Here is a 14,513-nt window from a genome sequence, read left to right on the forward strand (position 1 = left end):
CAAAGTACCAGCTGGCCAAATTGCTTGTTGTTCCAAGGTAAGGCTCTGAGGTTATTTGTAAAATGGACCACCATGGAATTTTACAGTGAGAGTTGGTCTGTACAAAGCCCTTAAGACATGAACATGTGGAAGCTGAGGTTACCATCCTCTATTTGGAGGGCTGACCCCTGGGAGAAAGGTTAGATTTGTTCTGCTTGGCCCCAGAGGGCAGAATTAGGAAAACCTGGGGGATTAGGAGAAGAGATGAATTTATCGTCAGAGCTATTTAACAGTGGAAAGGGCTATACTGAAAAACAATGAGCTTCCCATCTTTGCAGACTGTACAAAGGATCCATGACACACACAATATTTAAGATTTCATAGGGCCTGGATTACAAATTTGCTAGAATTGTTGCAGAAGAATTTAAACACTGGGCATGGGATCAGACTCCATAACTTCTCACTCTCTTCCAGTACTCTGAATTCTTTAATTCTAAGTTGAAAATTACCTAATTATTAGTCAGCTACCTTGGGCAACCTCTGTGCCTCAATTTCCTCCTCTGTATAATGAAGGAACTAGCTAATTTATTTCAGTGTTAGACTCCTAAGAGTCTTCCCAACACCTTGGGCCCCCTTGGCTCATCTGCACTGTCAATTCAAAGGGCGAGAGATGCGCTGCCCATCAACAAGGAGCCAGTGAGTCAGAGCCTTTCAGGAATGAGGAGAGGGAGCTGGAATTGGGTCACCTCCCTGAAATTCCTCTAGAAGCACTTGTTTGCTCCTTGCACCTGGCACAGAAGGCAGAAGGGTAAGGCTCTGGCAGGCAGCCCTGCTTCATTCCAACTGTTTTGGCAAAGGAGTGAGATGGGAGGATAATGGACAAGACTGCTGCTGTTGCTTGAGTAAGGCCCAGCAGCCAGATAAGGAAATAAGTTTAGGATGCATGGAAGTTCTGGTCTCCTTCCTTGGGACAGGACTAAAGGGAGGGATACAAATGGCCTTGGGTAGGTAGTAAGAATGGGTCCTTCTCTCAGGAACACATTAACCTTGGCTCCCTCTGCTCGTAATAACAAGCTATGACCTAAATAGGTTCACTCACTTGTGGCAAGTGCTTCCTCATCTTCTCAATGGAACTCTTGTGGTCAATTTCTAGAAATGGAGAAGGTACAAAGTGAAAGAAGGCTAATCAAGAGCTTGCTTTATTCCAACCTACATGGTGCACTGGCAAGGGTAGAATATTGTAAATCACAGAAATGTAAGAGCTGGAAGATACCTTTGAGATTATCTTTTGCAAACTTTGTCCAATGTCAAAAGCTAGTAGTGGCAGAACCAAGATTCAAGTCTTTTCCCACAATGTTGTGTTGCCTCCACTGGGCCTGCACTCAGTCATGTGAATTTGAGAAAGTTCTTTTTAAATGCCCTCTGAGGCTCAGTTTTCTCATTTGTAAATTGGAATACCCCAACCTCATGAAGCATGCTAGAGATTCAATGAGTAGATGTGCAAGCACTTTGTAACTACAAATTATCACAAAAATACCAGCTGTTAAAACTATTTATTCCAAACAAAAGTGAGAGTCAGAACATGTCCTTCGCTGGAAGGTTTTATACCCAAGACATATATTGCCTTCCTAACTTAGAAGACCAGGCCATGAGGAAAGGAAAATGACATGAAGAGATGAATGAGGCCAAAAAGCACTAGGTTATTCATATCATCAGTGACCACCTTGGGGGATAATCTCTCCTGTTCCCTCATCAGGAGACCACACTGTCCTGCTGTAGGATCCCTATCAGTAAGTACTTATTACCCAGGCAGACAAAGGGCTACAGAAAAGCAGGGGAAAAGTTCTGGCCTGGGAGCCAAGTGTCCAGGGTTTGGGTTTCTTCACTCTGTCATTGAAAAAGTACATGCCTGTCTCTTCCCCTCCTCTATGCTTCTTCCTCTGTAAAATGATGAGTTTGGCCTGGGTGATCCCTAGGTTTTCTTCTATTTCTAATGGGCTCATGAACCTACAATCCTCAAAAAGAAGAAATTCAGAAGTAATGTATGCCACGTTGCCACCCTCTTGTGGCACAGTTTGGAAACAACAAGTTGGGGAAAATGTTAAATAAATTGAACCTGTCATGAAACAGTAACAAAACCAACTAAACATGAACTTTAAAATGAACTTCAACATACAAATTTCTGTAGCAACTTAAAAGTTCAAACCTCTTTCTATCTCCTCCAGTTGTTTTCATTCCTTTACCCTTAGATTTGCATATATATTATCTTTTATATACTCATAATATGCATATTGAACTCCATGAAAATACTCTTGTGATCAATTTCTAGACATGGAAAGAGTTCAAAGGGGAAGGGGGCTTATCAAAGGCTTACTTTATTCTTCTTACTTAATCTGGATTTTGTTTTTTCCATTTTTCATTCTTTTATATCAGTCTTTTCCTATTACTTTCATATTCACTAGCCTTCTTATTCATAGATCTTCACTGATTTAGAGGATTGGATTATAGAACACAGTTTTCCAAATGCTGGAACATTTTCTTTTTGATATGCTTTTTAGGGTAAATCCCCCCAGAAAGGGAATTATTGGATCAAAGACTATGAACACAACACACAGCACAGTTAGAACTTAGAGCACACTACCATCTGTTCCACAAAGACTTGCCAGTTTACAATTCCACTAGCTAAGCATGAGCATCTTTATTTTTCCACAACCCTATCAGTACTGAGTTTTGTCATTTTTATTTTTGTCCCCAAAACCGTCAGAAGAGTTTGAAACATGATTTTTTTCTTCAAACAAACTTGTTCATCACATTTCATTACATTTCAGATAAAAGTAGATGTATCTTCCCCAAAGGTAAAGGAACAGCAAACGGGGCAAATGCTTTGGGTGGAAACAGGGCACTGCCATCCCTCTTTGCCTCTCTTCATTACACTCCTCCTCTTCAGCGGTTACTCCAGCTCCTCCGACATCCTCAGGCAGTCCCTGACAACTTTTGTCATCACCAACCTGATTTTCCTTCCTTGGTCTAAGGTAACGGCTGGGGACTGATACGCATGTAGATGCAATATGGAATAAAAATTCCTTGGGCTCAGAAACATGTAGCCACAATACTCTATGAAATAACTATGTTCTGGAAATGTATATTCCAAACACCAGAGTATGCCCACATTTGTTCTAAAGTGGCAGGAGAAAGAAAGCTGTACTTTAAGTATCTTTGTTCTGTGGATAGAAACATGGCTTCCTTATGTCTCCAGGAAAAAAGATACATGCAGCAGGATATCTGGGGAAGGAAGAGAGAAAATTCTTGATTTATACAATTAAGCTCTGTGCTTGGCTTCAGGGATACACAGAAAACATAGTCCTTACTCTAAAAGGAGCTTGTGATCTAGTAAGTAAAAAAGAATAAATTATATATAATTTCTTGGATAAAGATCTCATATCTCAAATATATAGAAAACACTGTCAAATCTATAAGAATATGAGTCATTCTCAAACAGTTAAATGGTCAAAGGACATAAACAGGCTTTTTTTCGATGAAGAAATCAAAACTATATATAATCATACAAAATGCTCTTAGAGAAACGAAAATTAAAACCATTTTGAGATATTATTTCACACTTATCATATTGGCTAAAATGATAGAGGAGGAAAATGACAAATATTGGAGGGAATATAGAAAAATTGGGACATTAATACACTGTTGGTGGAACTGTGAAATGATGCAAAACCAATATGGAGAGCAGTCTAGAATTATATCCAAAGAGTTATAAAACTGTATATACCCTTTGACCCAGTAATACCACTATTAGGTCTGGTCTCCAAGGTAATCAGGGAAAAAGAAAAAGAACCTATATATTCTAAAATATTTATAGCAACTCTCTTTGTGGTGGGCAAAGAACTGGAAATTAGGGGATGCCCGTTAATTGGGGAATGGCTAAACAAGTTGTGGTATATGAATGTGATGGAATGTTACTGTGTTGTAAGAAATAATGAGCTGGTTGACTTTAGAAAAACATGGAAAGGCTTGCATGAAATAATGAAAAGTGAAATGAGCAGAACCAAGAGAACACAGTATACAGTAACAATAATATTGTTCAAAGAATAACTGTCAACGATCAAGTTATTCTAAAATACTCAAACAAACTACAAAGGACCTATGAAAGAAGATGCTATTACTTCCAGAGAAAGAACTGATAAACAGAAGTATTCATAGTATGGTTTTACATATATTCATAAATCTGTGTCAAATGTAGTATGGGGTGGAGAAGGAGGGAGACGGTTCAGAACTTTAAAAAAATTAAAATAAACAAAGATATATGACATAATATAACCTAAAATGTTATAAGTACCTAAAATGTATAAAATATTATTCAACTTGGGGTGGCTAGGTAGCACAGTGAGTAAGAGTACCGGCCCCAGTGTCGGGATGACCTGGGATCGACTCCGGGCTCAGACACTTAGTACCCACCCAGAAACACCTGGCCGTGTAACCTTGAGCAAGTTACTTAACCCCAACTGCTTTAAAACAAAAACAAAATATTATTCAACAGGTTAAAAGAGGGAGAGATCACTGAAAACGAAGAGAGAAACAGAAGAGGCAGAGCAATCAGAGTAGGCTTCAAGGAAAAGGTAGCACCTAAACTAGGAAGGATTTTAACAGGAGGGGAATGATTCTACACATGGAGGACAGCACAAGCAAAGGTACAAACAAGGAGAAAGAGGACAGTATGACAAGCAGAACAGTGACGACAGGGGCCTGGTTTGGTTAGAGTATTGAATTTGTAAAGGGGAATAACAGAAGACTGAAAAGGCAGTTTGTAGCTAAATTACAGAGGGCCTTGAATGTCAAACTAAGATAAGCACTTACCAAATTACGATCAGGGAACCCTGATGTTTCATGCAATCCAATGTGATTAATGGTTGCTCTGAAATGAATGATTCTAGTAATATTTTATTTATATTTTAACTAAAAATAAATGCATTGGACCCACATTTCTTTAGTATTAAAATAGGCCTGATTTCCTGTTTTGTTTAAAATTATTGAGGATATTCTATACCCCAGCAATTATAGGCAACCCCCAACTATAAAAGCTGACATTTAGACAGTAGGCAATGGGGGAGGCTAGGTGGCACAGTGAATAGAGCACCGGCCCTGGAGTCAGGAGGACCTGAGTTCAAAAATGGCCCCAGACACTTAACACTTAATAGCCATGTGACCTTGGGCAAGTCATTTAACCCCAATTGCCCTGCCTTTCCCCCTCCAAAAAAAAAAAGTTCGCTTTACAGACAGTAGGCAAGAGTACTTTACACACATCATTTCATGTCAATCTCACCACAATGAGGGAGGCACTCAGGTAGAAGTATCACTATCCTCATTATATAGATGAAGTAAACTTGACTATTGTTACTCTAATACTGGCTGTGTGACTAAAGAATTCAGCCCATTCCTAGAGGCAATGGGGAGCCACTTAAGACTCTAGAAGAGGAGAGTGACATGATCAGACCTGTACATTGGAATGTCTCCTCTGGCAGCGGTACTAAGGAAGGATTGGAGGGGGAAAGGCTGGAGGCAAGAACAACTACCAGTGTTGAGACTATGGCAGACTGAATTGTTATGGGAGATGCTGCAAAGCTGGGATCCACAGAACTTGGATGTGGGGCAAACGAGGGAAAAGTCAGGTGAAAAATGACTGATGTGTCAAATCTAGTAGTGACTAGGAAAAAGTTGGCCACATCAAGAGAATTAGGAAAAGGAGCAGGTTTTGACAAAGCCTGTCACTGTCCTAGATGTGAAGTCAGAAACATGAGTGTAGAGGCAGCTTGGTGGTACAGTGGATAGAACACTGGTCCTGGAGTCCAGAGAACCGAAGTTCAAATCTGACCTCAGATACTTACTAGTTGTGTAACCCTGGGTAAATCACTTAACCCTGATTGTCTCCAAAAAAGAAAAAAAAAGAAAGGAAACACATGTGCAATGTCCACTGTGTGTGACCACACACATTAGACATCCTGCAGATGCAATGTACATGTTAACCCTCCATTTTAATGACCCCAAGGGGTGTGGGGGGGGGGGGGTGGGTGTGGTGGGAATGGAAAGAGAGAAGCACCTGAAGTTCTGAAATGGGCATAAATACCTTGTACGAGGTCTTGGTCATTCTCTGAAATTCGATCCCAGGCTTGTGGCAGAGTCTGGATGTATGGCAAATTTCCCCACTGGATCTGGGAGAGGAGGTACTTCCTTTCTAGGTAACTTTATGGAGGTTAAGGACTCCCAAAAGTGAGATAAACACGCTCAATTTAAACAAATATTTAAGTACCTCCCACAGGCAGAGTGCTATGCAAGGTGCTAAGAGAGCCATCAAGATCATGTGAAACACAATTTCTGCTTTCATTTAGCTCCCAATCAAATAGGCGGATTAACAGATAAATAACTACCAAAAAAACCCCCAATATATTAGTGCAGGTTTCCCACTTCTGGGTCAGAGACACAGGAAAGACAGGAAAGAATTGTCTCTCTGAAGCTATGGGAACAAGAAGGATTCAGAAGAGAAGAGTGGTCAACATTGGCAAATGCTGCAGAGACCAAAAAGGGTGAGAAATGAAGAAGACTTGGTGATTAGGAGGCTCCCAGTCACCTCTAAGAGCAAGATGGTAGAGAGATGGGGAAGCAATCATACTGCAAGGAGTTGGGAGGAGAATGAGTAGTGACAAAAGTGGAACTACTGGGTGTATATACTGATTTTCAAGAAGTTTGACTATGAGTGAGAGGAGAGATGAGAAATAGCTAATAATCATTCTGGATGGGGCAGAAGAGTAAATATATGATGGCATTGTATTAGTGTGCACCTTGGACATTTCAGACTCCTAACCCCTGACCTCAAATGGAAATGGACAAAATTGAGAGGACAAACACCATGACATTTCACCCAAAGAGAAACACCAAGAGATAAAAGTTAAGGACTACCAATATGCTTTTATCCTCTTCCAGCTCTACTAGGAAAAAAAGCATCACTGATGGATAGGACTGTCGCTCCAGGTAGATAAGAAGATACCTGAGGACAAACACTGCCTGATGTTTCTTTTGCTTTTTTCTCTGCCAAGAATGGCCTATGGATTGACAAGGACAGAACAAATGCAGCAGAAGCTATGGAGATATTAGGAGAGAGCCTAGCTGCTGAGACAGATGAACTACATCTGTGGTGGACGTCACAGTGATCTCGGAAAGGTGAGAGAGAACAGTAGGGATGTCCCAGTCCTGGGCAAGGTTAAGTGTCTTCATTTTCAAAAAAGAGAAAAGAATGGAGCCTGCAAGCCAGAGGCTGTCAAGCATGATTCTGATTCCTGGAAAAAATCCTTAAATATCTTATTAAATAAATGGGTAGCGAATATCTAGACAAGAGAGTGCTCACAAAAAACCTGAAGAACTTCTTCAAGTACAGACTGGGCCAGACTGACCTTATGTTCTTTTTTGGTTTAAAGCCGGCCCATCAGGGATGCAGAGCTAGAGCTAACAGCTTCCTCAGACTTTAGCATTAACTTTATCCCTTTTCTGATTGACCAGAAACTGACAGATTAATGGTGCGACACAGACAAGTTAGCCTAGATTTTAGCAACAAATTTAATGTATCTCACAATATTCTTATGGAAAAGATCAGAGATGTGGATCAAATAAGAGTATAGTTAAATATTCAGGTGTAGTTGAATAGATGGACTAGAGAGTAGTCATTATTCACTCACTGTCAACTTGGAAGGTCTCCAGAGAAGTGTCATAGGGATCTGTGTTGTTTGACATTTTTATCAATGACTGGGGAAGGGATGGCATCCTTGTCAAACTTGCAGATGACATGTAGCTGGGAGGGACAGCTAAAACTCTGAATGACAGAATCAAGGTTCAAGAAGGTCCTGAGAACACTGGGCTAAATCAAATGAAGTGAAATTTAATGGGGATAAAGACAAAATCTTAAATTTAGGTTAAAAAAAAAAAAAGACCAGTTTCCCAAATATAGGATGGGAAAGGTATAGACAGCAGTTTGTCTGAAAAACATCTAGGCCTTCTAGTGGACTGCAAACAATTTGAGTTTGTAGTGTGAAATGGCAGTCAAGTGAACTAATACAATGGTGGGTTGCATCAAGTAAGGCATTACTTCTTCTAGGTCAGAACAAATCTAGAGTATTTTTTTTTTTCAGTTTGAGACACCATGTTTTAAGGGGGACATAAGATGGAGTTTTCAAAGGACAGCAACCAGCATAGTTAGGGGCCTCAAGTTCATGCCATGTGAGAACTGACTGAAGGAATTAGCAAAGTTTAGCCTGAAGAAGAGAATACTCAAGGGGAAAGAGGTGGGAGGTACGTGATAGCAGTCTTCAAATATTTGAATGGAAGATGGATCATACTTGTGCTTAGCCCCAGAGGGCCTGATTCAGGAGAGATTTCCAATATGTAAAGCTGCCCCAAAGTGAAATGGGAAGCCTCAGGGAGGAAGTGGGTTTGTTCTCACTGCACATCTTCATGTAAAAATAGGATGACCATTTATCAGATTTCTAGAGATTCTTTTTCCAATGTGGATTAGACTAGAGAGCTGACAAGAAGGTCCATGTCCACTATGAAATCCTGTGATTATGTAGCCCAAAACAACTATTTGTGAGCTGACAGCATGTGGGTTTCCTCAAAAAACCTACCATCCTCTCCAGTGATATCTGTGTGAAGGATACGCATTTCGATAATGTCTGTCAATGTCTTGTAACCATGCCAGCATATCAGCCAATGAAGGGCTAACAGCCGAAGGTTGCAAGACTACATCAAGGCCTAGTTCATCTGCTTTCTGCTCATACAGCTCAAACACTTGTCCCACATGCCTGCTGACTGTGTCTCGCACTTGGAGGAGGCTGGTTCTGCAGGAAAAGACAATGGTGCTAAACAGCATTGGAAAGATGTACAACATACTCCCAACAACCCACATACCCACTGAGGTAAACAAAAGCTATGCATCAGTGAGAAGTGTGTCCCATTATTTCTGGTCACATTTTGAGATGGCAAGCTGGAGCATGAGGTGACTGTAAAGCATGACCAGCTGAAGGACTTTTAATGTGGAGAAGATTTGGTGATGTAAGGAAGGAGGCAGTGTAATCACTCACTTCAACCATCAGAGGGATCACACTTGTTCTGCTTTGCCCTAGAAGACAGCACTAGAGGTGATGGGGGCAAATTTCAGTTCAAAGTTCAAAGGTAAAACTCTAGTGTGAGTACTGGTAAGTAGAATGGATGGCCTTTGGGATATCCCCATCACGAGATATCTCTATGCAGAGGCTGGATGATCATTTCTCAGGGACATCACCAAAAGAGTTCATTCTGCAGGTAAAGATGAGACCAAAGGACCTCTCAGGTTCCCTCCAATTCAAAGAGTCTATGGTACATATTAGGAACTTCATGGGCTATCTAGTGCAGTAGATAGAGCACCAGCCCTGGAGTTAGGAAGACCTGAGTTCAAATCCTGCCTCAGACATTTACTAGGTATGTGATCCTGTGCAAGTGACCTAAACTGTCTTCCCCATAAAAAAAGGATTGCATGAGATTTCTTATCAACAATCTTCCTAAAACGTTCTTCTGATTTTGAGGCTTTCCAACAAATGTTTGCCTTAATATGTATCACAGCTTTCGAGCTGAAAGGGAACTCAGAGATCATCTAGTGCAATCCCTCCATTTTACAGATGAGGAAACTGAGGTCCAGAGAGATGAGGAGATCTGTCCATCACACTACTGGTAAGTGGCATTTCAGCTGAGGTCCTGACTCTGAATCTAGTGTTCTTTCCACTGTACCGCTCTATTCCTTACAACGAGCCTCCTGCCTTGGGCCACTAAGTTCTAGGACAAAGGGACCCAGAGAACACGAGGAAATGAAGGAACGACATAGAATACATGTCTCTAAACTTGATGACGTTAAGCTATGAAAAGGGAAAAGCTCCCCTAGTAGGAGATCAAACTGGCTGCTCACAAATACCAAACATTAATTGTTTTCCCTGCACAAGAAACATGTCATGGAATCTCTTACAGCTTCTCCCCCAACTGGTCCAAGATGGCATCCCCAGCAGCCAGCAGTTTTCGTCTCAGGCGGTCTTTCAGGTCAGGGAAAGCCCGAAGTGGGGTCTCCTCCAGCTGCACGTTCTGACTGGCCTGTAGCTGCTCCGCCAGGTTGCTAAGGGAAGTCAGGAGGGGTGAGCTGTCACTCAAAGTACTCCTCCAGAGGCCCTGCTGGAGCTCCACCACACGGAAAACCTTCTTCAGAACGTCCTGCACAGCCGACAAAGGTTCCCTTGGAGACATCTTTTTTGCATCTAAAACCAATCAATTGTTAGGAAGCCTCAACTACAGCACCATTCAATTCAACACACATTTATTAAGTATCTATTACAGGCCTGCACAACATTTGGCCTGTGGGTCACAAGGCAGTTTGTGGAAAAATGTAGAGGATGTAACTATGGCTCAGGTCATCCTCAGGTCCCAAAGCTGTTCTCAGACAGAGCTAATAGGGCTCACTGGCCCTTTAAGAAGTGATTAAGAGGCTCAATACCCTTGGCCTTCACAATATTCCTCCCAAGGGCCATTTTGGTGGGCTATGTTGTGTAGGTGTGATCTGTCACATGCCAGGCACTGGGCTAAGTGAGGATAGAAAGACAGAAATAACCCAGGTCCTGCTCTCATGGAGTTTACAATCTATTTGAGAAAACACATGGATCCAGATAACCATGAAATAAGAGTGAGATAAGTACAAATTAAGGAGGAAATTCAGGCAAAGCGCTATTAGAAATGTAAGGAGACAGAGACCACTTTATCTTGGATGGAAGAGGTATCAAGGAAGGAATCATGGAAGATGTGATACCCAAAGTTAGGCAAGAGATTGAGGGAAAGAGGGTCCATTTGAAGAATTGGGTCAGCATGAGCAAGGAGATGGCAAAGGGCAAGATGATCGTGGAGGATGTAGAATGGTCCAGTCTTGGGAGGAGGAGGAGGGAGGGGATCTAGAGCATTCACAGAATAGGAGTTTCAGAAGCTGGTACCCTCGCTTGTGGAACTTCTAACGCCAGGATTCAGAGCCTATATTCTATTAAGTAGACAAGAGAGTCAAAGAAAAGTTTTTGAGCAAATGAGTGTTACACTCAGAATAGACCATTAGGAAGATCACATAAGAAACATAATATAAGGTAGTTTAGAGAAGAGCCTAGAGCCAGGAAACCCTATTAAAAAGGATATTATAATAATCTAGTGAGAAGTGATGAGGAAACTGCATTTTCAGGACTGTAATAATACTAATAATAGGCACTATTTACTGCTTTAAAGCTTGCAAACTGCTTGGCAGATTATTATCTCATTTGATCCTAACAAGAACCCTGTGAAGTAGATGTTATTAATATACCCAGGATATGCTTGCCAGAGAATTGCATCTAGCTAACCACAAGTCAAACAACTATTAATCAAGTGGCAAAAATTGGAACTTATTAATAGAATGTTTTATTGCCTAATAGGATACTCCATGCAAAGTGTACAAAGGCATTTAGTGCTATGCAAAGTCTATTTAATCAAGTGCTTAAGAGAACTTCTCTGGATGACTTTTAACACCTGGATCTAGAACAATCTCTAGAACTGGTATGGAACAGATTTTATGGAGCCCATATGGCAGCTGATGCATGCCAGTAACGAGCCTAGGGCTGAGAAGCTCAGCTGGGGGTGGGCACAGAGAGGAGAAGCACCCAGAAGACTGCCTCAATACGGGAGGTATTTAAGCCAGCTTTGCAGAACCTTCAGTGCCAGTATGTCTCAGTGCTCAGATGTCTAGCCAAACTATCCTGAGTTCAGTTCAGAATATTAAAAAATAAGGATGAAGATTACAGATAAAGATCCAAAAAGCCTAGAAAGGTTCAGGCAGCAGGGGTCTAGCCATCTTCCTTCCCTCCTTTTCCTATGCAATGCATGTCTCTGCTACTTTATCTCCAGGTATGACAGTGACAAGCTCATGACCTGTTTCCCTTTAAGAAACTCAAGTGGTCTACAAAGCACTTTTTTTAAATTCAATTTTTAATTTATTAATTTGTTTGTTTCCTTTTAGTTTACAGGATTCAATTCCACAATTCCTTGAATTTCACATTTTGTCCCCCTGCTCCCCCCCCCCCCCATGGCATCTTATAATCAAGTATAGGATCTGTAAATACTTTCACATTATACAATGGTCAGGTTATAAGGATGGATTGTACCAGCTGGAATGAAAAATGGTAAAGAGGACATAAAATCAAATAAGAGAACGAAAAAGATCAGGTATTTTGCTTCCACCTGGATATAAATTTAGTTCTTTCTAGTTCTTTCTCTGGATGCACGTTTTTCTCTCCATCATGTGTCTTTTGGGATTGACTTATATCCCTGCTACAAAGCACTTCTTAAACTGTGGGTCATGACTGTCTTGACACAGAGTTCAAGAAGTGCTGAAAGGTCAGGGGTGGAAAAAAGTTTAAGAAGCCCTGGACAGTTGGGTACTGTGCTGCTTGAGATCCAAGATATAAACTACATCCAAGAAGGGATGTGAGGGTTGTGATGTGCTAGTCTATTGATTTTTAGCCTCAGAACCATATATTAGGGGAATATTGTAGATAGTTTACTTAGATTTATAGCAAAGCATTTCTCTTATGCTCTCCTTTTGAGCAAGATAAAGAAGTGAATCAAATGATGACACAGCCAGATTTGAACCTGGGTGAATTCATAGCCTGACCTGAAAAGTACTCATTCAAGGCTTGATGTCTTCTTATAGGGTCACAGCTTTCTGTCCTTGGCCCCATGTAACTAAACATGTTTACCAATCATCTGTATTTAGGCATATATGGAAATGCCTATAAACCTTGAAGATAAAAAAAGAAAGCTGGAAGGGACTGCTAAACCACTATATGACAGAATTGGAATTGGATCTATAAAGGACAGGTAAGAACAACTGGGCTGAGTTCCATATGATGGAATTTAATAGTGATGCATATAAAGTGCTATTCTTTGTTTTTAAAAAAATCAACTCTGTAATAGCTTTGTGAAAAAAGATCTTGCAGGCCTTCGAGACCAGGACATTTTGCTATGAAGGGAAAGGAATAAGCATTTAATAAGCACTGTGTTAAACACTTTACAAATATTTCATTTGATCCACAAACAGCTAGAAGTTGGAAGGAGGGGAGGGGAGATGTTATTACCCTGTCTTGACATGATTTGGCAGGAAGCCTCTAAGTAAGAATTCTCATTTTTGTAGCTCTGACTAATGATTTACATGCATTTTGGGGACTAATGCGTACTCACTGCAGTGTAACTATTTTGTTTTCCTCTTTTAATAACACTTCTGTCTATAAGGTTTTGAACTGTGTGTGTCTGCATGGGAGAAACTTATTCTCAGCAAACTGGGAGCACATTTTCCCAAATTTTTTATGTATGGGACAACAAGCTAAGGGAATGAAAAATATCCCCCAAAGTGTTTCTGTGTCCTTCCTATGCTAATAGAATTCCTACCAGAAGGGTTACAATTAAAACCCCACTGCTCTTGAAATGGAGGAGATAAAGCAGTCGGGCAGCCTGAATGAAAGCCAAGTGGTCAAGACACTAAGAACCCGAGTTAATGTAAATATCCTACTAAGATCTAAGAGAAGCATCATGAGGATAGAGGACCTGCCTTGGAGTCAGGAAGACTAGGGCTCAGGCCCTGTTTCTGACACCGGACTGGCCGTGGGGCCATTGTCTCTGTGACCTAGCAACCAAGACAATAAAATACAGAGCTGTGGCAAGGCTGTATTGGTGGAAGGAGTTTCCGCACTGGGAGATCCTCATTGAACTGGGAGTTCAATGACACAAATATACGAAAATACACAAATACATACATCACTTGAACCTCACAACCCTGCAAATAAAGACACCTGCTAATTTCCTTTTACAGTTGCGGAAACTGAGGCCTAGAGGGGTAAAGGGGCCAAAGGCCCGCCTTCCAGGGTGCCCGCTGCATATAACCCAGATCGGACGGCACTTGGGGTCAAAAGGCCCGGCTCTGCCAATGAGTCACGGTACTTCCTGGTCTCTGGGTCTCAGTTTCCCCTTCTATCAAACAATGGGGAAGGACCGTCTCTGAGGTCCCTGAGGCCCTACTCGCCGGGAAGGTTTAAAGTCCCTCTCCCCGCCTCAGTAACCCCCAATCCACCCCCCAGATCCTTGCTGCCATTTCTGACACCCCGGGAGCCTGAGGGAAGTCACCAACGTGCGACTCACCGACTCCTCCGGAGCTTCCTGCTCCCCGATGCGCATGCCTGGAAAAGGCTACCAACGCATAAAAACGAGCTAAAGGAACTAGCTTAGTTTACACACCCCCAAAAAACACGTGACCCTTGCCGCCAAACCTCCTGGGTATTGTAGTCTTGCACGAGGATTGGCTGGTCCAATTGTGGAAGCGCCTGATGATTGGTTTTCCCGATAACCCTCGCGCCCGCTCTGGAGTGGGACTTCTTATTGGCTGTCAAGGGGCGGTT

General features: G+C 41.6%; 1 protein-coding gene across 2 annotated transcripts; it reads right to left on the minus strand.

Moving 5' to 3' along the window:
- Nucleotides 1–1,517: 1,517 nt before the first annotated feature.
- Nucleotides 1,518–14,385, minus strand: AIRIM (AFG2 interacting ribosome maturation factor). 2 transcript variants are annotated; one of them, XM_069067968.1, is made up of 6 exons: nt 14,257–14,385; nt 10,031–10,313; nt 8,694–8,873; nt 6,116–6,231; nt 4,849–4,906; nt 1,518–3,261 (listed from the first exon to the last, which is right to left on the minus strand). In XM_069067968.1, coding segments are annotated over exons 2-6 (627 nt in total). In that variant the 5' UTR covers nt 10,303–10,313; nt 14,257–14,385; the 3' UTR covers nt 1,518–3,260. The 2 variants fall into 2 exon arrangements, with proteins under 2 accessions (XP_068924069.1, XP_068924070.1); XM_069067969.1 differs by lacking the exon at nt 4,849–4,906 and having other exon boundaries at nt 14,257–14,383.
- Nucleotides 14,386–14,513: the final 128 nt, after the last annotated feature.

This window comes from Petaurus breviceps, unplaced genomic scaffold, assembly GCF_028583685.1.
Source record: "Petaurus breviceps papuanus isolate PSGF00001 unplaced genomic scaffold, PetGlider_PUasm1.0 90760, whole genome shotgun sequence".
Taxonomy (NCBI): Eukaryota; Metazoa; Chordata; class Mammalia; order Diprotodontia; family Petauridae; genus Petaurus; species Petaurus breviceps.